We start from the raw sequence: 27,326 nt of genomic DNA on the forward strand, positions 1-27,326 counted from the left end.
GAGATCTGGCTTTCTCTGCCTGCAATTTAAAACAGTACTATAATTAGCTAATTATTTTCTCTTTTACTGCATAGCTACGTAACATAAAAATGATTCATTAAAATAATTATTCTTGGATTGAAAATAGCTACTCTGCCAGAGCCTCCAGGAGTCAGAACAAGAGTACATAAAAATAAGAGAGTGTCCAACTCTCTATGAGGTACTTACAAATGCACTGAGTCAAGTTATCAGTAAACTTTGAGATATTCTTGTTTTATTTTAACACTTTGAAGTCAAGTGAAAGGCTTGTTGATCAGTGGGACTGCACATCATTGACTTCTGCTGAATTATCTCTTGAGTTGTTGTAGATCAAAGCATTTAGCACATTGGGTGAATACAGCTTGTTCCATCATCACTTGACTCAGTGCCTTTGGGACACTCTCTCTTATTTTTATTATTATGTACTCTTAGTATATGCCAGCACTCAACGTTTTTGTTAACTTGCTATTTAACTTCTGTCCAGATGCAACACCGACTGTTTTGTTATAGACCTGCTCAAGGAGCAAATTCATAGTCAGTATAATCCAATTTGAGGTTACGAAGCCATAGTTGGCAAGGCTGCATTCCTTATGCTGCGCGGTTCCTGTTAATAACCATTTTGTTCAGAGACGTGGAATGGCCACAGAAGGAAACAATCACAGTCGGACAAAACTAGAAGAATTCAAAAGTGATGCGAAAAGTAAGTGCTCTTTTCGTTTTCGCCTAGTGGTGTTGCCTTGTGTGAAGTCTCAGTCGCGATAGCGGCGATAATATTATTGATAGAGTGTAATAGTGAATCTTGTGTATAGAACGCAGTACATGGTGTCAGAAGCGCGACGTCGTGAACTTTCAGAACGACGTCGTGAAATTTTTCAGTACGTCGTCCGGTACCGACGGGCACTTGATCCACAATGGCGTCCAAAAAAAAAAACAACGGCGTCTTCAGATTAGTCTCGCGTAGCCACACTTTTCTTTCTTTGTGTGGGGGCACGAAAGAAAAGGGTCTGGTGAACATAGTATAGCATCGTCGTTGGGCTATCCCGAGATTCTACTGCGCAGCTTCCGGATTGTTGTTTGGTGCAAATGACGTGATCTGCTGCATTTGCATCCTATTACCATAAATATTTCAGTAGTAGCTATGGTAACAGGATGCAAATGATGCAAATATTAGCAAATCACGTCATTCGTGTCAATCAACAATCCGGAAGCTGTGCAGTAGAATCCCCACAATCTCGGGATAGCCCAACGACCATGCTATACTATGTTCACCAGACCCTTTTCTTTCCCCGCCCCCACATAAAAGAAAGAAAAGGGCCTAGCTATGCGAGACTATCTTCAGATCGCTCCAGCTGAACGATTTACATTTGACCAGCCAGAAGAATGGCCTAAGTGGGTAAGGCAGTTCGAATGCTTCCACCAGGCTTCGGGACTATCCGCAAAATAGGATTCCCAGCAAATTAATACATTGATCTACTGTATGGGAGATGCAGCAGATGATTAGTCTCGCATGGCCAGTCTGCTTTTTTCCGTGTATTGGGTGGGGAAAAAAGGGTCTGGCCCTCCAATGGCTGTTTACTTCTGAGTGGTCCCCAGACATTGGGGACACTAACTGAATAACATTGGCTGAAAAGGAGGCACCGATGACGTCAGAAGTAAACTCGAAATGGCTTCGATCTGTTTATCCTCTTAATTTACTCCGATGTCTCTTTTATAGCGTCATCTTCATCGTTTAACAAGACTCACAACAGAGCAGGAATGTAAAAATATTTCATTGTGTTTTACTGATGTCATGGTGCCTCCTTTGTGGCCAATGTTATTCAATTAGCGTCCCCAGTGTCTGGGGACTGCTCAGAAGTAAACAGCTATTGGAGTTGCACCAGATTCTTTTTTTTCTCCACCCAATACACGGAAAAAAGCGATTTGGCCACGCGAGACTAGCAGACAATAATTTGACATCGCTAGGTTTAACTGATGAAGAACAACGAAGAAAAGTTATTACACTGTAGACTATAGTGGTATGCGTTCACCTGAGCCCCCACCAAATATAGTAATATCAAAGAAGTGAACATGTGTTCACTCCCAATGGTTTTGTACTAGAACAAGCATGTTTTCATGTTGTGAACATGTTTGTGTGCCTGAATGGTCCATACTAAATGTATGAGATATTTTTAAAGCCTCATAACTCACTTGTTCTTGCTCATATCAAAGCACTTTTTTGATAAACAGTTGGTATTGGTTTTGTACTAGAACAAGCAATTTTCATGTTGCAAACATGTCTACATGCCTGAATGTCTATACTAAATGTATGGGATACAAGTTAAAGGAAAATTAGAAATTTTAAGTTTGATTAGGGACCAAGACTGAATTAGGGATTAAATGTTCACTAGTATATCTGGAGGTGTAGGCAACCTCCCTTGTTTCCCTACTTTTTTTTTCTATGATCCCTAATCAAACTTAAAATTTCTAATTTTTCCTTCAACTTTTTTGTTTACTTTTTTTGTAACATTATTATGACTGGTGAACCCACGCATACCTCATCAAAAGAAAGGATGGCACCAGAATTAATGGTTTCGTCTGAACGCATGCCCCAGCTATCACAAACTGCTTCAAAAGTACAGTGGCCATTACACTTCGATTTCAGCTATGTTCAGCCCGTTATACAGCGCCATAGAAGAAAAACAGTAAAAGAAGTCCTTCTGCAACAATCCTGTCTCCACGAAAATACGACAATTTGTGTGCTCCCAACTATCAATTACTGCCTCGTAAATGCAGCAGCTATATTACGTGCTATGTTCAGCCCGTTACACAGCATTACAAACAAAGAACAGTGTTAGAATCATCTCTGCAATCAGTCCAGTCACCACGGAAAATACGGACGATTCCCGTTTACAAACGTACCGTAGGGAAGCCATGCATCGCGGTACCGCGAATCGACACCTTTGGCTGTAAGCAAAAAGAAATGGCACACAAAGAAGGACAAAGTAAGTCCATGATGCGTGCATTGTACGTACTGCAGTATGCCAAAAGGCACGTCTCGGGACGAAGCAACGTCAAACAGTGAAAAAATCAAGCCCGTAGCCTTAGTCGTTATCGAGTTATGCTTGCCTGCCTGATGGCAGGCAGGCAGTTAGTCAGTAGAACATTCCATTGTATAAATTAAAAAAAAAATTGTAACAATTTATTGGAAGCCTTTAGGATCGTACTGAAGGTACTTTTGGGCTTGGTTATACCTAACCAATACTGCCAAGGTGCCAGGATGGAGTTGTGAAGCTGGTTTTTGGGTGAATTTTTTTGGCTAGGAAAACCCAAATCTCCATGATCCCTAATATACAGTACTACCGTACTGTATGATTTTTAAAGCCTCATAACTCACTTGTTCTTGCTCATATCAAAGCGCTTTTTTGATAAACAGTTTTGACGTTTGAAGGGCTTCACAATGCTACTAAATGTTTGGGTAGCTGGCCCATGTAACAAGAGTTATTAACAAGAAAGTAGGGCTCAGGTGAACGTGAACAGACTATAAGATTTGCGAAAAGGTATCTTTTCCACACATTTTACATGTGAGTAAACAAAATGTCATAATATTTGACTCCTTGCACCGATTAAACTACTTTTTATATCAAACTTTAACCAGATACTGTAGCCTCACTCATGCAAAGTTTCAGGTGGTTATATGCAGTGATTAAAATGTTATGAAGTTTCAAATATTAAAAAGTGGGTCAAATTTTGTGTGTGAAAAAGTACCTTTTTGTAAATCCGGTCACAAATGTTGTATAAGATTATCCACCATATAGTAGACTCAAGTTACAATCATGGAATTACTAGAGGCCATGATTTCAAACTTACTGTTCCTTTTACGTACATGATTGATACATACAAATTTAGTTTCTTTCCGGCTACCATTACGTCATGGAACAAATTACCAAATGAAATAGTTAATGCTACTTCAATTGACACTTTTGTTGACCTACTTAGTGATTTTAATTTTGATTAACTTTTTGTACTCATTGCATTTTATACTCGCTTGCGAGGTTTTGCAATCATAATAATAATAACAGTCAAGACCAAATTGGAAGAGCATTTTTGCTAAGAAGTGCAATGTCATTTTCAAACATGCCAAGTTCAATGGTAGAGTACAACAAGAAGGTGGGAGTGTAGAATCTTTTATAACAGCGTTAAATTGTCTTGTAGAACATTGTCAGCACGCAAATCTATGAAATGAACTGGTTAGGGACAGAATTGTGCTAGGGTTACTTGACGAAAATTTGTCAATGAAGCTACAGCTGGACTCTGAATTAACTCTCAAGAAAGCTACAGCAGCAGCCCAACAACATGTATCTGTAAGATAGCAGCACGAAATAGTAAGCGTGGACAAATGTCAACAACCGTCGAGGCTGCTGTCCAGTTTAAGAAGCCATCAGGAAAAGGAACAACAAGCCAGCCCAAGCAGCAGCAGCAGTTTCCTCCAACACAGAATCCTTATAAGCACCAGCAACAACAGCCCATGTGTACCCGATGTGGTAAGGCACCCCTTCACCCTAAACACCAGTGCTCTCAATGATAGGAAGAGGTGTACAGAGCTTGTGGTTCATCAACAACTCTGATGGTAAGTAGCCATTATGTAAAGGAGTAGAGTGATAATCCATTAAAGCCTTGGCATTTCTTGAGGAACTGCTTGACAGTCTGCACAGCTCTTTCAGCTGCCCCATTACTTTGAGGGTACTGTGGGCTACTTGTGGTATGGATACGTAAATCCGTATTCAGCTGCAAACTGGGAATATTTCAAGCAAAGAAAATTGTCTGACCTCACTTCCTGTGGGACCCCATGGCGAGAAAAAGTTGCCTTAGTGTGATAATCACCTCTGAACTGGACTGACTGCGTAGCTTACTACTTTCTATGTAACGAGAAAAATAATCAACTACTGTATAAGGAGGTAGTTCGCATTATTGAAGTAATATAAGTTGGTGGCAATCTTTTTCCAAGGTAAAGTTGGAAATTCAGTTGTGATCAACGATTCTGGGGGTTTATGGCGCTAACGTCAACGTTGAGAGCAGTTTTGCACAAGATCTTGTAACTGTTCATTAAGCCCTGGCTACCAGATACTTTGTGGTGCTCTTGCATGGCATTTAGTGATGCCTTGATGACCACTATGCAGCTGATCGAGAATGCTTAAGCGGATAGTCGAAGTATTACAATTCTGTTGCCTTTTAGTAACAACCCATCATGGACAGTTAGTTCTGAAGCAACCGAACAGTATGGACAAAGTGATCCTGATAAATTGTGTACATGTGGCCATCCATGTTTGTAACAATCAGAAAGTTTCTGGCATATTTAATCTACTGCTTGTGCCTCTCTGATAGCTTGGAGTTTTGTTGCATTGGCAGGAATGGACTGAATCATTATAATTATTAGCATAAGCATCTACTTCATTGGAAAAGTCAGTATGGTCTGAGGAGTTGAGCAGTAGGGCTGGGGACAACATGTCTGCAACTGTGAGCTGTTTACCTGGGACATGAGAAAATGTGTAGGAATATCGCATCAAATGCATTCGGAATCTCTGAATTCTGATAGGTAATTCATCAAGGTTCTTTGATCCCAGTAATGGAGCTAGTGGCTTGTGGGTCTGTTTCTATATGAAATTGTTTGCCAAGTAGATTGTCACTAAAATGGTCACACTTCCAAGTGGAAGCGAGTGCCTCTTTCTCGATTTGGGCATATCACTGCTCAGCTGCTGACAGAGAACGTGAGAAATAAGCTGCTGGGTGCCAGGCACCATCACATTGTTGCTGTGTGATTACGGCACCTAATCCATATGAAGAAGAAACACTACTGTAGGTCTAATTGTGTGGTAAAATGCTAAAACTGGGACACTGGAACAAAACTGAATTGTTGCTTTATTATATGAAAAGCTTCTTGTTGAACAGGACCCCAAATCCATGAATTCCTAGTACTCAACAAGTCACATAAAGGCTTGGTGATGTTTGACAAATGAGGGGTAAATTTACTGAGTTGATTGGTCATACCAAGGATCCGACGCAGCTCTGTGATGTTTGTTGGCTCCTTCATAGTTTGGATTGCATTGATCTTGTTAGGGTCAGGTCATATGCCCGATTGATCAATGATTTGATCTAAGAATTTGACACTATCCCTGGAAAATTCGCATTTAGCTTTATTGCGACATTTGCTGTACGTAAGTAATCTAAAACTGCCCTCAATCTCTGATCTATTCAATCTGGTTTTGTAATGCACGAGGACATCATCTATCATGCATAGTACACCAGGCAAGCCATCTAGAATCTTACACATTTGCTTCTGAAAGAATTCAGGCGTTGATGTTATGCCAAAGGGGAGCCAGTTAAAACGAAATCTGCCATAAGGCGTGATAAAGGTGGTTAGGAGAGATGAAGCTTAATTTGCCAGAAACCGGCATTGGCATCTAGTTTCATAAATACTTTGGACTCACCTAACTGAGCCAAAATCTGTTCAACGGAGAATATGTTTTGCCCTGCATACACTTCTGTTCAGCTTGGTGAGGTCAACACAAATACGAATATTACCATCAGGCTTTGGTACGGCCACCATACCTGCACACCATTCAGTGGGTGCTTCTACCTTGCTAATAACCCCCATGTCTTCCATCCTAGTAAGCTCAGCTTTTATTTTAGGTAGTAATGGTAGGGCAACTCTCCTTGGAGTGCACAAGGCAAATGGTATAGCACTTTGTTTGAGCTGAATATGATATTCTACTGTTAGGCTACCCAAGCCATTAAATAGATCTGGATATAGATTGACAAACTTATCTGCAGAAGAAGCCATGTTAATTCTTGACGAAATGTGTAAAGATTCAATTGCTGGTAAGCCTAGCAATGGCTATAATAATTCTTCAACAACAAAAATTTTCCCTTGTGTCTCGCATTGCTTATATAACAATGTGCCGGCAAATTGACCGCTTATCTTGAATTTAGTCAATCAAAGTTCTGCCAATAATCAACTTGAATTGCCTATTGTGCGCTGATTGTATATGGAGGATAGAGGAAGTCTTTTTGTTAGCAAGGTATGTCGGACTCTTACTGCAACTCTACAGCTCTAGAATCTAGTAGGGATCTGCAATACATATCGATACGGCAATATATCGATACAGCAAATAAGTATCACGATACGATACTGTACTTAGAAAATATCGATATATCGAAGTTTTCCAGTAGAAACAGTCAGTGATTGGTCTATTACTGTAACAGTGATCAGATACTCAAATAGAAAGCCTCTGCATGAGCTTTAAAATGCAACATTATGAGAAGCCATACAAATACGCGTGTATTAGCTAGGGTGATACTGTTAACGCCTGTAATGGCTAAAATATTCTTACCCGGGGCTTCTAAATGGTTGCACTGGACTGTACCACTAAGAAGTAAACAATCTGCTGATACAAGCCATCTTGACAACTCATCAAAATCCTGAGTAATCTGGACAAGCCTTTGTGGGAGCATGCATTAAAATGTTTGTGGTAGCTAATTGTCTGGGTGGTGTAATAGAGGCAGGTATCCTGGTAGAGATGTACTTTCATACTAAACACACTAGCTTTTGTCATACTGTAGTTTATCATCACTCACTGAATAAACTAAGACATTTGTATACACAGTGAATGTAGAATCAGTGTTGGCTCTTGAAGGTACAGATAAATAGGATATTGTTACAACTATTTTAGCTAATGTGCCAGTCATAACTAGTCATGACCATTTCATTATAGTATCATGATACAGTATCGTATCGAACAATTTATTGATGGTGATACACGATATACTAAATGCACTGTATCGCAGAACACTAGAATCTAGTGACTGTACTGTGTTCTATACACACGATTCAATTGATTCACAATTACACTCTACAACGTGCAGTCATTACAAATCACATGAGTCCTATTCTAATTATTACACACATGTGTACAACCTACTACATCTCCCTTCCTAAGTGTTCCAGACTGGGTCAGAAATAAGATGGTTTGGTGGAAATGACAGACGTCCACTTCTGTGGGCAGAGGTTGTATTATATTGTTTTCTTCTGGTGTTTGAACTGTAATATCAGGGTCACTATGCGACTCCGGAATTGTAGTAAGATGTTGACGGTTCCTTCTAATACAGCCTGTCGGTGTTGAAACTAAGTATGATTTGGGAGTCTCTGCAGGCTTTATAACCACTCCACTATCTCTCCTCCCTGTGATCCATACCGATTGTCCAAGGTCTAAGGGATCAAGAGGGCTTGTACGATGGCGGGTGTTGAAGTTATTCTTGTTGTTAGTCTTGTATTGTGTCTCTTTGCATTGAATGATACTGTAATGTGGGACACAGGGTACTAATTGGGTCCAGCCAAGCATCCTCTAAAGATGTTATGAGACCATTGAAATTTCAGCACTTGATCAACCAGCCTCTCTATGGGGAATATAAAATTAATTTTCCTAAAATTTAAACCCTACTATTACACTTGACAAGTTATGTGTCAGAAAGTGATGCCTCCCACCAGAGGATATTTCTGGCAACAACATCTATAAAGAGTGGTTGGATCCAGTTGATTAATCTGTAACAACTCACTGTTTGTGTGTCCATATTCCAACACAAGCATTTTTAGGTCATGAATGTGATTGCGTTTGTCCAAGGACTCACCCACATTTGTTAAATAATATTTGTACAATGTTTTCATCATTCCTTTAATGATGGTTTCTCTCTCTGGCATGGTTGGCAAAGACTCGAATAGTTTTGCACATGTTTTTGTTTAACTGCTCAAACTTGGAACCAGTGAAAGTACTGCCTTTTTGTGCTATATAAAATATATAACACTAAGTGAGTTGTCTCGAGATGATTGATTGATTGATTGTTGATACCCCGAAACATAGCGCTCGGCTTTGTCTTGTGCTACGTATATTTGTCTCTTGCTCACTCTTTTATGTGCTATATTATTTTATATACGTAGCACTTGCGGCAGTCTCTCTAATGTAACAAATTGAATTCAACTTATTGTGGTAGTAATTTAGAAGTTGTTTATCAGATGGTTACACCAATACAAGTTACAATACTTGTACATACATATACTACACAGTTTCTATTGTGTGTGCAATGATGATTATCGTGATAAATACTCCCATTATACATAGATTGTGGTGTGCACTTTTTCAGTAATACCCAAACCCTATAGCTATCAGACATGACATTACTCCACATTTCAAATAACTTCAAGTGTGATCATTCGGACATGTGCCCATAGAATTTAATTTACTTGTCATGTAAGTTGTTACTCATTGTGGTTACAGAAAAACAAAGACCACTCTTAAAGGAGTTGGACAACCATGTAGTTCCACAATGGGCTACAGTGTGGAAACAACTGGGAGTACAACTCAATGTTGCAGGCCACTTGTTAAGAATTATTGAAAAAAATCATCCTAATGATTGTGAAGGATGTTGTAGTAAGATGTTACAAGAATGGTTGGATTCTAACAGTAGTGCATCATGGGAAATTCTTACTGGTGTATTAGAAAACTTTCAATTGGCTGATAATGTTACAGCAGGTAATTTATGCTTATAAAATTGTGTAAATAACAATTCTTCAATTGTATGATTTATTGACAGAGAATATTGTGGTCATCAATCAATTGTGGTTGATGGCTTCAATGAATCCTACCTTGTGGCTTACTCCTCATTTCAGTGTATATATACAAGCATAAGAAAAATTTAAATTAGAGTAGGGACAGTGTATAGTGCTGCAATAAAAAGTACTGAAACAAGCTGGTTTGCAGTATTACGTAATGTCCAAATACTGTAAAACAATAAGAAGTTAATTGTTTCAGTACTTTTTATTGCAGCACTATACCATATAGTAAAAAACTTTGGCGGTAAAAAAGTGTGATGAAACCCCTCTGTTGAAAAAATTGGCAGAAAAAACTTTGGCGATTGAAATAATATTCGCCAAAAATTTTACCGCCAAAGTTTTTCTCTACGGTACGTAAGGATAACAACAAAGTGTCAACTCATTGAGCAACTCATCAGTTAAGTAGTGTAGTAAGTGTATAGGTAGCTAGCGTTGTTTTTGTAGCAGTGCTTTTGTAACTACTGATCTAACAACATGCCTATACTGAGCAAAGGCGTGCGGGCTTCTCTATCGCCTGCAATGGCGAGAACGGCCGTATTTACTTTTCAGTAACAGAGGTTATCACGTATATCAAAGTATCAGTTTGACCAAATCCATCACGAGACGATGAACTAGCTGACGTGTGAACGGGAAGCCGGTTGGAAATGCTATCCTGAAGGAGTGCTATCGCCTGCAATGGCGAGAACGGCCGTATTTACTTTTCAGTAACAGAGGTTATCACGTATATCAAAGTATCAGTTTGACCAAATCCATCACGAGACGATGAACTAGCTGACGTGTGAACGGGAAGCCGGTTGGAAATGCTATCCCGAAGGAGTGCTTAGCTACAACTGTGGGACACGTTTCGAAGATCTCTAAAGTCAGCTCTATCTTTATTGCATGGTGGTACGAGCTGACCTCCATCTCAAGTTCTAGTTGAGTCACTCGATGTGCTCGTGTGACTCGTCGTGTGATCATCTAAAATAACTGGCAAAAAAACTTAGGTAAATTGAACGCAATTCGCCACCAAAGTATTTTACCGCCAAAGTTTTTTACTATACGGTACACTGTCCCTACTCTAATTTAAAATTCCTTTATACTTGTTTGTGAAGTTTTTTTTTGCAAGCTCATGACCACTAAATAGCTTTTCACAAAGCCAGTCACAATATTTTAAAAGAGTTTATCACAGACTAGATTATGACTCATACAATAACAACTGATCAGTGGGCGTGGCTCTACGTAAGTGCAGATAATAATGGATGTGGATTCGTACATACCTACAGACTGACGAATGCGCGTGGCTACCATATGTCTACAGACAGTAATTTACATAAGTGGGCATGGCTCACGAAAGAAGCAGGGCTACACTATGATGTGTTACTACATGTCCACATCATTACACTAATTAATTTAGCACATGAGGTCAGACCCGGGTAATCTGTAAAGCGGGACCTGGTTGACCCGACTCGGTTTTAACATCGTTACTTAATGACTTACACGTTGCTAGTTTGCCACAAGTTGCTCTCACTGATCGATATCAACTGCCAACTTTGAAAACCAGCAAGCCACGTATGTTCAAATACTGTAGTTTGGTGCAATGACCACGTGTATTTGAATAGTTCGATGCAATATGCACTGGTAGATAGAAGCCCTACTTTAGTCTATTAACACTCAGCGGTAGAACCTTGACTGATGGCCATGGTAAAGAAGGATAAAAGGTAAGACAATAGCGTAAGCATTGTATGTTTATCAATATACCAAAGGTTTTTTTGTAAGTGAAATAGAAACGTTTCTGCAAAATAAAATTAGGGCTGTAGCTGTAGCCGGTTTTCTACTACGCTTGACTGAAGGCGTCAGGCAGGAAGGCAGGAAGGCAGGCAGGCAGGCAGTAGAAAATTCCATTGCACAGAATTGAAAAAAAATTCTGTAGCAACTTCACGGAAACGTTTCAGGTTGATCTGAAGACACTTTTGGGCTTAATTTTACCCAACCAATACTGTCATGTTATTGTGAAGAAAAATTGAGGCAGGTGTTTGGGTTATATCATAGATATACAGACAAGTAGGATTGGAATCATCTCACGTGAGCCATTAATGTCAATACAAACGTGTTCGCCGGATCATTGTTACCCCCTTCGAAAAGGCGGGATATTGAAATACACCATTCACAATACGTTTCTGTAAAATGTCAATACATGAGAGTGTTTGTTTAGTATGTGAGAGTGTTTGTTTAGTTGTTGATAAGCCTTCCTTGCAAAGGGGGTGGTTAATTAGCGGTAGGGCCTGGTTTGTAGGTGTGTCCCTCAATGCGGCTAGCCGATGCGTAGCCACCATTATCGAAGAAACCAGACTTATAGCGTACGGCAACTAATTATTAATGTTTTAGGAAGTACTCACAAGAGTAGAACTAGTCTTCTGTGTGATAAATTCGAAGATATTGCTACTTCCGGTAACAATGATCCGGCACAAAAGAACCGGATGATTCCAATCCTGGGTACTTGTCTGTATATCTATGGTTATATTATATCACTGGCCACGTCCATACCTTCGATGTCCCTACCATACAGTACTATTGTACTGTATGATACTTATATAATTTGCTCAGTGCTTTAGCTCAAAGCAAGTAATTTTGAAGTTTTAAACTTTCTCTCATTGCTTTCTTTGCCTGCAACGGAAGTGCATGATGTACTTAAGGTGTTGTGCAATGAATTGGATGATGTAATATGACAAGGGTTGTTGCACAATTTACTACATGACTTTGTTGTTCTCATTGCTTGAGAGAAGCCTTACAAAGGCAGAAGCATTTAGTATTACTTAAGCAATTTGTTGATGGTTTGTGGTGACACAAGCTACAAACTTCAGGTGGTTATAAATCACTGGACTATTTAACTGGAATGATGGAATAGAATACTGGTATGACTATTTTGTATAGGTAATCACACATAAATGAGTGCGGTTTTGGCTGTTACAAATACAATTATTCCGTAATTGCACTAAAATGTTTGTGATTGTCTACTAATCACATAGTGATCACCCTTCATGGTTTGTAGTACACATCTATCCAGTTCTGTGTGGCCATTAGTCTCTTGCCCAGACCCCACCCACTGCATTAGTAGAGTCTGGTGACAAACGCAAGAGTTTTGGGCCCTACGCCATTTTTCCTCTCTGACCAATCAGACGCTTTAATTCAGCTACAGTGCGATTTGATAGGCTAGAACGACGAAGATTGCCGACTGGAGTCATAGATACAAATGCATAAACAATATGGTGGCAGGCCCAAAAAAGTAGCATAAGTCACCAGACCCTAGTAACGTAGTGGGTGGGGTCTGGGCACGAGACTATGTGGCCATAAACGTCTATCAGATGATTGCATCATTCTTCCAGCACTTAAAAGACTTCTTAATCTGATTGGTTTATTATTATATCATTTGTTTTTTCACTTAAAAGACTTCACATCTCAACAATTCTGATTGGCTACTCGAAATATCAAACCTTAAAAGGCTTCTTTTATCAATTTAATTCGATTGGTTCTTTATTTAATCACATAGTGATTTGGTTTGCCTTACCCAATAGTAGGAGTACAATTAATCCAAAATCGTACTGGTAGTTTCTAAAGTCACACTGTTAATCTGACAGTATGTTGTGATTCTATTGGAACCAAATGACAAATAGTGCTGCCATAGTGATAAATGGCCATAGCATAACAACATGGTGGTTGCTTGCAATGGTTGCTAGGTAAGGTAAATGTCACTTTGCACCTGTGAGTACCCTTTTGCCATGATTAATTTTCAAATTTCCATTGCTTAGTGACAGTTGCTAGTGCAGAAATTGTTCACTATGTGATTAGTAGGCAATCACACACATTTTTGTGCAATTAGGGAATACAGTGGAACCTCTCTTAACAAACTCCCTGAATTAAGAACACAATAGAAAAACCTCCATAATAAAGACAAAAAAAGTTTTGTCCCAACAGGTCTGGTTAATAAATTTTTTACCTCTGAAAGAGGAAAACCTCTACATTACTGCAAAAAGTGGCCAACAATTCTGAGTTCCAAAATGTCTGTAATAGAGAGGTTCCACTGTAAGTGTACTAGTAACAGCCAAAGCTGCACTCGAGTTTGCCTCGTGCAATTTTGACTGTTACTCATACAATTATTCCCTAATTGCACACAAATGTGTCACTTTCTTGTTGCACTCAAAAGGCTTCTGTGATTCTGTTATTTTATTGGCTACTTTACAGTGCAATTACAAAAACAAACCATGTGATTTGGGATTAATTGAATGAAATTCGCATGTTTACTGATTCCACTCACCCATTCACTGATAGGTAGACATAGCCTCCTTTGGATTACCTACTGTACCAAAGCAAAATTGTAAAATCATACGGTGCGGTAGTATTGTATCATACAGTATGATAGTACTGTATAGTAGGGACCACAAAGGAGTAGGTGTGGCCCACGAAATAGCATCACCCAAAAAGCAGCCTCGATTTTCCCAGACGACGATGAGGCAGTATTGGTTAGGTAAAACTAAGCCCAAACAAGCTTTTAGATCGACCCGAAACGCTTTCAACAAGTTGCTACGGAACTTTAAAAATAATTTATTTAACAGAATTTTTTACTGACTGACTGACTGACTGATGCATTCAGACAAACGTAACTTGATAACGGCTAAGACTATAGGCTAGATTTTTTCACTGTTCGACGTCGCTTCATCTCGAGAGGTGCCTTTTGGCATGCCACAGTGCATACAATGCATTCTTCATGGACTTACCAGTGTCCTCCTCTGCGTCCCATTCATCTTTGCTGACAGCAAAAGGTGTCAATTTGATGGTAGCGCGTGATGACTTCCCTTCGAAACGGAAATCATCCATATTTTTCATAGTGGCTATTTTGATTGCAGAGGTGCTTTTCGAACAGTTCTTGATTCGTACTGCTGTGTAACGGGTTGAACATAGCTGACAGTGAAGCGTAATGGATAATTCACTTTTCAGACAATAATTAATATGATTGGGGCGCGCGGAACGATTTCTTTCTTTTGGTATGCGTGAACTGCAAAGGTGCTTTACAAACAGTTCTGATTCGAAATTCTGTGCAATGGGTCAGGGACGGAGCCCACAGTCTGGCCAATCAATTTTCAGCTACTTGATTTTAGTGAAAAGATCGAGATACTCTAATAGAACAGTCATCGTGATACTCTTAAAGCATTCAGTATAGAATATAGCTTATAGTCTAAGCCATTACATCTGTGTTAACTGTCTTAAAGCTAGACAGATGCTAACAGCATCATGGGGCGAGCCTGAGTGTATATTTTTGAAGTATTGATGGCAGTGAAAACTACTGAAACATTATGGAGGAGAGTGTCTAAGAATCAATATAGCCTGTGCAAAATCACTATGTATACATCTGCAAAGCTTTTATTGATGGTATTATAGGTGTTCATAAGGTCAAGTCTTTGATCTGCTACTTTAGCCATTTCTTTTCATGTCATTGCAGTTCTACGACACCTCATATAGCTATCCACGGTTTCTATGCCTTCTCCTTTCTGTCTCTTCAGGAGTTTCTGCATCCCTTCTGAGCCTGTACTGCTCCCTCTTACATCTAAGACATTCCTCCGTATCCATTCAATAGTTACACATGGCCAGACACCACTCACATGGCATAACAGTAATCTACACCGATAACTCTCGTGATATGAACCATTACACATACCAAATATAGCTAAGCAGTAGTCTACGCCATTAACTTCCGTGAAATGAACCATTACACATACCAAATATGGCTAAGCAGTAATCTACGCTGTTAACTCCTCTGTTAAATGAACCATTACACATACCAAATATGGCTAAGCAGTAATCTACGACGTTAACTCCTCCGTGAAATGAACCATTACACATACCAAATATGGCTAAGCAGTAATCTACGCATTAAATCCTCTGTGGAATGGACGATTACACGCACTTGTATGGACTACACACACCGTATAAGGAGAATGGTCTGGAAGCACATGTAAGGTATCCGCTTTATATCGTAATTTATTGTAAACGTGTCCATTACACCGCTGACTCCCTAGTGTGGGGCTCGCTCAGGCTCTCCCCAATTACCCAGTGAGTCATCTGCATGGCACACTGCATTGAGCTAATTGATCATGCATGTCACGCATTAGCATGGCAGTTACAATCTAAAACTAAACTTTCACGTTGAGAAATTTTTGTATACATCATGAAAATAAAACTAGCTACTACGTAGCTATAATAGTCAGATATGAAACTCAATTAATTGGTAATGTAGCACAAAATTACCATTGATGTTAGCAAAAAGAAGAGGTTTTGCATGTAAAATAGCCTCCATATGCCATTTCAGAGCACCTATTTTCAAAAGTTTCACTAGGGAGGCATGTCTCCGACCCCTCTAGCTTAGCATGCTGTGTGTGCTTATAGCACATACAGTTAAGTAACACACCAAAACAGATAATCTCTGTTTTATAGATCATATTAGATCAATAAAAACTGAGTGGTGTGCATGACTATGACCTTCATTGCAGTCCATGTCTGGCCGGACCACTCAAAATCTCTGGGCCCCGGCCCTGCAATGGGTTGAACATAGCTGACAATGAAGCATAATGACTTTTCAGACGATAAGGGGCTGGGGCACACTGCGCCATTTCAGATATGGTATGCGTGAGTTCACCAGTCATAATAAAATTGTTTACTAAAAAGTTAACAAACAAGTACGCAAAAAAATTTGGGATTTTCAACTAGAGTAGGGACCATAGCACATCGATAGAAGTACTGGAACAAGCTGGAGTAGTCCATGATATTAAATCACAGTAAAACAATAAGAAGTGTTATGTCCCTACTGTGCATTTCCGTTTGAAAAAGCTGGAATAGTCCATGATATTAAATCACAGTAAAACAATAAGTTCTATCCCTACGCACTTGCTATCTTTTTGGAACGTCTTGTAATACTTTCCATAATAGTGTCATCAAAAAAATTGCGTATAGTTGAGTTTGCCAGATTCCTCTGTCAATTTAGTAAACTTCTATGTAATGCCCAGCATCACGTGATAACATTTTAAGATTTGAGCGTGGGTTGAGAGTCAACTGAACACGAGGTCAAACATGTGCTGCAATTTGGTGGAACCACTCAGTGGACAGCAGTACTGGATATAAAGTAGTTGTTTTATTAGATGTCTAATGGTATAGACAGACAAAGGCCAATTCCCAGTCAGTTGTGGTGCCCGTCTTACTGGAGCAGAACTAATGAGGATCATTGTTTATTCAAGCTTTCTCAATGTTGGTATGTTGAAGTGCACAAGTAGAGAAGACAGAAGAGTGAAAAATGAGTCGATGTTGGGGCTGGAGTTGTCAGTGATGAAGTATTACAGTATGTCTATAAAGCGCTGCCAGTGTCAAGCAGAAAAGTGAAAAAGAAGTCCAATACTGGGGTTGAAGGCTAAGTTAGTCCATCATTGTTTTGATTTATTATTCATGCAGTAGTATCTTAGTCTAATTAAGCTGCACAAACAACAGTGTATAGTAGCTAGCTAGGTACTTAAAATACTATTAATGTTACATACAGTAGTGTTATATTTCAAAATGAACAGGAAAAATTAAAAACTAAAGATGAATTATACGGCTGGGCTCCTTGTTAGCTAAAATGCAACAAAATTAATGTAGAAATGTTTGACCAGCTGTATAGGGCTAATCCACTCTTGTACCACTGTTTCCCATCTGTGTCCATTCCAAGATCATAAGTTGCTATTTGAGCTTGTCACATCACCTAGAAAATTAATGGAGTTTTTAGTTTGTGGAATGGATCTGGCTCAAACTCGTAAGATGTTGTTCCTTTTTTCTGTCAGTTGTACAGTTTGACCTGGTCAGATAGTACATATATATTGGTGAAATATCAGTCCTCTGATTTGCTTTGCAGATACTACACATCTGATACAACAACCACAGCATTCAATACAGAACGTTACCACTGACCCTCAAGCAGGTTTGTTGTAGTAATTATTGTTATTGTGTTTCACATTCATGCTATATCTACAATATACATATGTGTGTAAGTTTGTTTACTGTTATTGCGTCATAGAAATATTTAATATGCATTAACCTTTATCAGGAGTCCATCAGCACCTCAAAATGCAAAGGAGCATGAAATAGCCAGAAAGGGTGTGCTCCAACTAGGGCTGTACCAATACCGATGTTTTATCGATATCGGTACTGATATTATGAGTGTTGGTATCGGGCAATTGTAAGTCTATAGTACAGATACTTCAGTGGAGTAGTGTAAGTACTAGTAAAAAATACTATTAGACTATGGCACGCATAGTATGCTTTGAAGTTTATTTGTTAATGAGGTATTTAAAATCCAATAGATAACCGGGGTAGGTATCTAAATTGGTTAGATATCCATGACAATTTTTTTTGTCACGTGCTTTGCTGGATTCCAGTCACAACAGCCATCAGAAATCATTGCTAGAGTGCGAAGAAAACATCGCTGGATCACAAAGATGATTGTATTCATCTAGGAAGCCTACCAGTGAGTTATTTTAGCACTAATTTGATCAGGAAGCCGCCATTAGGGCAGTGACCAGAGCCATAGAGACCTTCGGAATGGCACATAATCACCTCTGGCTTCGCCTTTTCCCTCAGTGATTATTGTGCCATTCCTCAGGTCTCTAAAATAGCGAAGATACCTGGATTTGTGCGATAACCTGTACTAAGTAATATTAAAAGCTCTTATCTTGCACAAGTGACTTTGTAGACAAGTGGTAACATCCTGGACTACACTGTGAGTTACCCTGGGGTCAACTATCCAAGTGGCTGTGTTTTTTTTTCGTTTTGAGGGTTTTTTGTACCACTTTTTTGGTAATACATTTTTGTTGTATGATACTACTCTGACATTACACTGACCAAAAACAGACAATTTTCTCGTAATGAAGGAAGTCTAAAACCCGAGTTTCAGTGAACAATAGTTATGTTTAATGTTTAGTGTGATACAACTTGATGCATTTTAGTCCTGTGAGCTAAAGCAATGGAATTTTAAACAATTCTATATTATCATCTGTATGGCTTCTCGATCGAATGGCTTCTCGATCGAATGGCTTCTCGAAGAGTGATTCTTGCTCTATATCTCGCAATCGCATTAGAGAGGGAAGATTTTAATACCACACAGACCTGGGTACGAATGTTTTTTAAATACGCCATACGTTTTTAGGGCTGATATCTACTTCCTACGAGCTGTAGGCGCGCGAAACAAGAAAGAAAGAAGAAAGAAGAAGATGGAGAATCTAACCATTTTCAAAATTTTAAAAAACACCTAAAACCATTTCCCTTACTTTTAATACTTGTTGGCTAGTGTTGTAAACACAAAAGAAAGGTCTAGAATGTTTTAGAAATAAAATCTAAAGCCCGGAAGGCTGCTTTTGGCGTGCGTTCTATTAGAGTGTTTTGAAAAATTTCTGCCTGATCCCTATTATGTACCACTACCGTGGTACATGATACCACTACCGTGGTACATGATAATAGGTGAATGTTCTATTAGAGTATTTTATAAAAACTAGGGTTGTACCAATTATCGAATTAGTAAGAAACCAATAATTAACTGTTTTTACCATAATAGGAAATCGGTTGTAATGGGCTGTGGCCAGCAGATTATTAGCCTATTCAGCTTTAGCAGCTGCAGTACCACTAGAGGGCTGGTGTCAAAGGTTCTGGCATGTACTTAGGTAATTTGTTTATGTTCTATAGTACCACAATAATAAACAATGATGGTTGGATCCCTATCCCACTTGTATGACTAGCACTTTGAGCTGAGGTAAGTATACAACCTCAATGCATTGGCTTTACTAGCTGTACTTTTAGTAGAGTATGCACAAGTGTATCTTGCAGAGACCTACAATCTGGTATTGGTTAACTATCAATAAAATTGGGTAAAAAATCAGATATTGGTTTTGCCTAAAAAGTGGACAACACTAATAAAAACATGTAGGTGACTGTTGTAATAGAGATTATCGATCTGTTTATGGTTCTATGCTGGCATGGAGTCTAACACAAGCCTATGTGAGGCAACAATAATGCACAGTAGCTGTATCACATGCTACTAACATTTTCTTGATCACCAAGATCTAAGGAGGCCACAAGGCCGTTTTATGCAATAACCTATTTTTTTATCGCTGGAACCCTACTTTTTTTAAATTAATAACAATTGCACTAGTATTGTTAGTAAACCACTGTAGTCATATTATTTTGTTATCATTATTTAGAAGAATCTGATAAAAGACAGTTACACTCTCGTACCATCACAAGATTGAAAGGAAAATATGCAAAAGTTATTGTACAGATTAAACATGCTTTTGAGCAGCATAAATATGATGTCAGTGAATTGATATTAACTTTATCTGCAACTGATGATGAAAATCAAACAATATTTTCCACTGATGAAGCTTTACTCAAAATAACAAACACAAATCAACTATTTCTCTGGATTGGTAAATATTGTAGCATGTATGATTATGAGTTGTTACTGGCACTTGTTGAGTCCACTGAGTGTGAAGAAGCCATAAAACTACTGGATGATTTCTCCAAAGAGTTGCACTCTTCTATTTTGAAGGACCTAGACTTGTTGTCTGAGGATGGAGAGTTACAAGATATCAAGAGCTTCATTCCAGGAACTCATAAACTAGAAATAAAATATATTGGAGGAAAATGTAGTTTGACAACCATAGAAAATGTTCAGAGAATTATTTATGAGTGTTTTCATCTTAAGACAGGATCAATTATTTTCCGAGGTGCACAAGAAGGTTGTGTTGCTTTTATATATCAAATCTCAACAACAGTGAAGTCTCACTTGTTACAGTACCAGATTACTCCTCAGGATGTTATGAAATTGACTGATCACAAAATCAAATGCATAAAAATTGATGATACTGAACTAAACTTGTCACCACAAACAAACGTAAGTTATATAAAAAGTTAAATCGCAGTGCGTGGGAGTGTCAAAATGCCGCGCTGGGTTATAACTACCATACAGCTAGACAGAGCGGCACTGCTACTGTACGATATATTAGTTATCACCCAGTGATAACTAACTTATCACCCTGTTGCTGAGCCACTCAGCCTTGTTCGTGACATCATAATAACCGCGAATGGTATTATTTACCAGTGGAACAAATAAGGAAATATTGATACAAAACACACACATCTTACAAAAAAAACTGTTAATCCTTTACACAGTAACACTACAAGTTACCAATACAGTAGTTCAATCATAGATAGTATATTACGTACTCTATGGTTTAACAAATTTCAAGAACAGTCTGTGCCGATTTTCGCTCCAACAGTCACTCCCAACGGTCACTATGGTGAAGAACTAACTTCTTTTGATAACCTCTAGCTTCATCGTTCTATCTCAGACTAGGATAGCCACTTGCTCATCTTTTGTCCTCTTGTACGCCACGCGACACCATCATACCAACTTCTGATGAAGACGAATCGTACCTGGAACTGCTGCTTTGTAACACCACCCTTCGCTACAGTTTGTAGGCAGTATGCAGGGTCTCTCTTGTAACTGTGGAGTTGAATCTCCACACAATTCAGACGAAATCTTGAGCACAGTAACAGGAACTCAAACCGAAACTTAATTTACTATCCGTAAATTTCATGCACTCCCACGCACTAGGATATAATGTAGTTATATCCCGTATACTTCGATGATATCATTGTTTTTACACTCGTCCTTGGCTCTGCCTCAGATTCATGTAATAACAATGATATCACCCTCGTAACGGGACATAACTATAACTTATGCAGGGTATCAAATAAATCAGTCATGAGTTATTATAATAGGGATCAGGTTTTTTGCCATTTTTGCCTATTTTTTCTCTCCAGCAGTTCTTTTATTTTCATTTATTTTCATTTATTTTCATTTATTTTGGCACAGTGGTTGAGTATCTCATTCTTCAGATACTTTCCCATATCAAGAAGATGTGTTCTGCTGTCATGAAACTGTTAACTGAATAAGTACAGTATGTTGTTGTGTATGACTGTTCTATTAGAGTATCTCAATGCTTTGACGAAAAGAGTTCCAAAGAGTTCACATTCTCTATTATTTTTCTATTTAACAAAAAGTGTTCCTAATATGTCAGTATTTGCTTAATGCTATTACATCCTAGTCTGCCTAGTGGCATATCTGGGGGTGGGCCAGTGCCCTACCAAAGAATTTTGGTGCCATACCAGAGATATTTGTATGTGACTCTAATAAAGCAGACAATCACTCCAGTAATGCATTCACACTATTCAGAAAGGCTGTGTAGCAAACTTTGCAGTTATAAATATAATTGTATAACATTTAGTGGCAGTTATCCTTTTTTTGCTTTTGACCCTACCAAATCAGAATGTCTGGATACGCTACTAATTCTGCCACTCCTTTTGCTGACAAAATCAATGCTTCTGTAGCCATCACTACTAACACTGCTGCCTTATGATATCAAAGTATTCTTGAAACTAGTCTTTTACCTTTTAAAGGCTACATTTTCTAACATTGTTATTTTGGATCAGTTGTTTTGTACACTACTTGGAAAAGAACTCAGTGTACTGGTTACCTGTAGAAAAAATAGCAGGCAAGCAAAATCAATTAAAATTGCTACTTTAGTAAATGAATTGTTTTGCTAGAAAATATCCTGAAATACAGCGCAAAGTTACTATTTTTACACTTTGTGTGTCATTTTAATAATTATAACTTCACACAGTTTGTTGAATGTTGTATTCTAATTTATACAATTGCTCTATTGAGTACAGCAACATGACTGGTATACAGTAGGGCTGAAATAAATATCTGTATTATCCTATATACTAGTATTGTAAATTTAAAAATGAAGTAGGGATCTATACAATTAAATGTACCTAAGTAGGGACTTTCCTACTGAGCTATGCTGTAATACCATCATTCATCTCTTGTTTCACTACTTTTTGTTGCATATATCCCAAATTCATTTTTAAATATACAATTTTTAATAAAACACTGGTTTGACTTGCAACTGTTCTATTAGAACATCATACATGACTGTTGAATTAGAGTGACTGTTGTATTAGAGTATATCTTGAGTCAGCTGAGAGGTGTGCATGGTCTTGTCCTCCAGACTCTTCCTCAAGCATGTTTATCGATTTTAGATTATATATAAACATGCATCAGAAACTACAGCTACAAACACCGGCTCTAGTGTCGAGGAGTGCTTGACAGAGAGTAATCTCAGTTCACTCTAAGGTCTTTGCAGAGGTTTTGGCTTCATGCCGCAATGGAATAATCTTCATCTCTTGTATATTCATTCAGCATCAATTAATGCTCCCAAGATTCTGGGGATTGGTTGGACAAGACTGGATGGGGAAGTTCACCAGACCTTTTCCAATGCGTGCTTATAATCTAAAATCGATAAGCACGTTTGATGAAGGGTCTGGGGACGAGACAAAGGTGTGCAGCTAGCTAGACTGAAGCAATTTTGTTTACTGTAAGTACACAGCTAGATTGTTAAGAGGTGTGGTCTCCTTACTCCATCGCTATTAGTCCACCTAGATCTTTAATTAATGGGCATAGTTGCGAACCTATCACGAACAGGATCCCAATTGCGAACTTGCACATATCTAGTCTTATAGTAGCACCAGGACTGAAGCGCTTCTGAAATCCAGCTCTGAAATAATTCTGTGGCATCTATTATATGTTGCTGAAAGAAAGTGTTGATACAGTAAATTAACACCCCGGTATGGTTTTGTTGGATGAAGAAAAAGACAAGCAGCCTGATTGAAGATAAAAGAAAAGACAAGGTGCAGAGGGCCTACACTTGTCGGAACCCCAAAAGGCACAACCCACCGGTAAGTTTGGTATTGTGGTGTAAAATGGTGACTGTGCACTGCTTCGTTTGGCTTCTAGCCTTGCGGCTGTGGTCAGTGAGTGAGGCAGTCAGGCTAAAATTCGAGTTTTGGCAATTTTAATTCTATGTCTGGCCACCTGTAAGTGCTTTACTATATTTGATTAAGTATCTGGGTAGTAATTATAAGCCATCAGGACAATGCTAATCATTGTAGATTTGAGCTTTTCTGCAGCTAGTCAAAAATATCATAATATAACCAGCCTCATTTTTTCCCTTCTCACCAGCTTGGCAGTTACAGTTAGGTATAGTGAAGTCCAAAAATGTCTGCAGAGTGATCACAAACCCTTCCAACAAATGCCATTGGAATTTTAAAGACTGTTTATTCAACTGAATTTTCTGCTGACTAACAAATTAACTGATGCCTCAAGCATAACTTGACTATAGTTAAGGTCACAGGCTTGATATCTTCACTGTTTGATGTCACTTCAGCCCAAGTCATGCAGTCACAATAGCTACAATACATTGTAGCTAAGTTTTTTTTCCTGAGCATACCAACAAGGCTGACTGCTCAGTATAAGAAATAAATCATGGACTTACTCCTTTATTGTTTCTTCACTAATACAGTGCTGTGATTTCCACAATGGTGCTACGAGTACAGTTCTTTGTGTGTAATGCTGTATAACGAGTGGAACACAGCCTTTTCACAATTCAGTAATTGTGACCCAGTCTGGGAAAACCGGTCTTATCACCCATGTCAGCAGATTCAATTTTTCACCCAGGACACACAGCTACATGAATAAACTATCTAATTCCACAATCACAATCAGCTAGGCTTGAGTGGTCTGGTTTTGCTGGCTGCTTTTCCCAAGCCCAGTGGCGATCTGTGCATGTGGTGTGGGACCTTAATGGAGCTCTGGTCAGCCTAGGGATGACTGTATGTGGCTGTACAGCTCTGTGGTATTGAATAAGTACCTCTACTGTGAATTTCCTTTTATTTTAGCCAATTGTGAGACCTGAGTGGCCCAAAATGTGGCCTAATTCATCCCTACGCCTTCCTTTTCAATTTTTGAACACATCTTTCCAGGAACCCCATCTCCCATCCCTTTTAGAGGTCGCCTGATACAGTCAACCTCAGTTTAAAAACTATCTAAAATGGAGGGAAACTTAGTTGTTGGCTACTTGCACAGTGGATGCTCTGGACGGTAAGGAATTGGTGTAAAACGTGTGAACATTTGGTACACATAGCTTCAACCATTGGCGAGCTACAACACACTAAATACTTAAAACCGGTGTTTCTCGATACTTTTAAATAGGCGATAAAACCAGTTTTCTCAGACTGGGTCACAATTGATAGTTGAAGTATGCATTCACTTGGACAATTACGTAGTTCTTATGAAAGGTCTGGTGCTATTCTTCTTTTGTTGCAGTATGTACTGCACCAATGTAACATGTTATTACAAAAATAGTGAACAACGGAAAAAATAAATTGAAGTAGATATCATAGCAATAAAAAGCAATGAAACGAGGGTAGTCATCTATACCTGCTGCAGCTACACTAGTGGCTTGATGTACAGTAAGAATATCACTATCTGAATTTCCCTTAATGCTACCGATTTACAAGTGCCATAGTCAAACTTGCTCAAAGTTTTTCCCAAAATGCTTTCAAGATTTCCCTAACTGAACTTTTACCCATTATGCTCTTATGCTTGCATTGTGCTCCTACACGGGGCTGTAGATTAACATTTAATCAATGAATGCTTTATTAGAGTATTTCACTGCAAAGTGACCGTCCTATTAGAGAGTATGGAGCTAAAGAGCTATGTATAATGCATTAGAAGTGCTCTAGTGCAGTTTGTAGTTTCCACCGACTGCTCTATTAGGGAGTATCAATCTATATTCATAAAAATTAAGTTCCATAGTTTGAAATATTATTCTCCTCATACAGGTAGTTTCTGATAACCCAAAACCTTTGCACTTCACAAACATGTTATCCAAACAACTTGACAAAATCATTACTTCCCTCGGTCCTGAAGATTTAGAAACTACCTTGTCAACACTGAGAAAGATCTTTGACAATATTATTCAACACCCGAATGATGACAAGTATCGTCAAATCAAACTGGCTAACAAGACATTTAGTAGTAAAGTGTGGAGGTATCCTGCTTGTGAGGAGTTGATGAAGATGAGTGGGTGGGTAGTGGAGGATGATCATGTGAGACTAAAAGATGACTCTCATGTCTATATTGTATCCCAGTTACTGGAGTCATTGTGTGGACAGAAAGATGTCAGTAAAAAGCAACCATACTCTTCAAGCAGTAGTGTAACAACATATTCAGTTGATACATATGAGGCACTCATTTCAACTTTACTTAATGGTAACATTTCAGAAATCAGACATCTACTAAAACCTTGTAATATAACTGCTGCTGGGAGGATATATTGTGAAAATGGGTCCTCACAAAATCTTTTAATAGCAGCTGTTCTTAATCAAAAGATAGATGTTGTGGAATTGTTAGCGAAAGAGTACTCTGTAGACCCTTATGTGACTGATGAAGATAATTCACCAATGGTCTATCAAGTTTTTTACAAAGCACCACAATCATTTATTGTTAATTTTCTAAAAATATGTGGAGTTAAAACATCCTTTAAATATACTAGAAGTGGATTTACTCTTCTTCACCAAGCTGTCTTTACTTGCTGTTTTCATGTTGTTTGCTTTTTAGTAGAAGAATGTGAAGTAGATGTGAACATTTGTACTAATTATGCTTACACTTCACTACACATAGCTTACACGGCTGGACACACTCATATTGCACAATATTTGATACAACATGGTGCAGATGTGATGGCTGTGAATGATAATGGTGATACACCATATGATTTAATTGATGGAATACCAAAACTCATTACTCTATCACAAGCATTGCAAAATGCTAGAATAATACACCAAGTCCCTGGTAGTGCTGAGTACATGTACTATGTCAAATTACGTAACAAGGGAATTGAAGTTAATGAAGCAGTCACTCTTACAATGGAGCAGTTTCCATCACTGACAGAGGATGGACCCACTCAATCTCATCATGATGTTGATCATACTTCATTTACAAAAGAGTTGACTCAGTACATCACTAAAAGATCACCAAGTGATCAACCATGGGGAGCACTGAAATCAGACCAAGCAAGCCGTCTTCAATTTATGTTCTAAAGTTTTTAGTTCCCAAATCAATTTTTTCTAGCATATTCAACAGCACCAGTATAACTATACTTGTAGTTACTTTTGCTATGAAGTTTGGAGTGATAACTTGTTTGCAAAATGAAGTATGATTTTACATGTATAGACAAAAGTATATGCATACATTTCATATAGAGTAATTGTGTTATAACTGTTATATTCTACACCCCAGTAGATGAAATGATTATAGATAGCAATTTATAGTGAAAAAAGATCAAAATCAGATCCTTGCTGTTTTAGATTCTTTAGCAGTGCCATGCCCATCTACTCAAGGAGACAAGAGTTCATCAAAAATCCTTCTCCTTGCTCAGGTGAATACTTCTTGGTTGGTTTAGGCACTTGTTATTAGAGACTTGTTTACTATTTAGATAAGGATTTCACGGAATGTACCATATCATGGTAAGCGTAGCCACAAAGCATGGTATATCACTTATATACCACAGTTTGCCATGGTATATCAGCTATATACCATAGCATGGCACTGTTGATCTCAACCACAGGTGTGGTATATTAGCTAGGCTTATGTGCAGCTGCAGGTGTGATTTGTGGCATAATAGGAAGACAAAGTACCAAGTGTAATACAGTACTG

The 27,326-nt window shown here is 38.5% G+C and overlaps 1 protein-coding gene across 1 annotated transcript; it reads left to right on the top strand.

Annotated features, from left to right (window-relative positions):
• Positions 1-587: 587 nt before the first annotated feature.
• On the top strand, positions 588-26,952 carry LOC136252399 (uncharacterized). The gene is made up of 5 exons (XM_066044824.1): positions 588-718; positions 9,324-9,578; positions 17,568-17,633; positions 19,906-20,597; positions 25,451-26,952. The coding sequence occupies exons 1-5, from the start codon at positions 655-657 to the stop codon at positions 26,708-26,710; spliced, it is 2,337 nt and encodes a 778-aa protein (XP_065900896.1). The 5' UTR covers positions 588-654; the 3' UTR covers positions 26,711-26,952.
• Positions 26,953-27,326: the final 374 nt, after the last annotated feature.

This window comes from Dysidea avara, chromosome 4 (assembly GCF_963678975.1).
Source record: "Dysidea avara chromosome 4, odDysAvar1.4, whole genome shotgun sequence".
Taxonomy (NCBI): Eukaryota; Metazoa; Porifera; class Demospongiae; order Dictyoceratida; family Dysideidae; genus Dysidea; species Dysidea avara.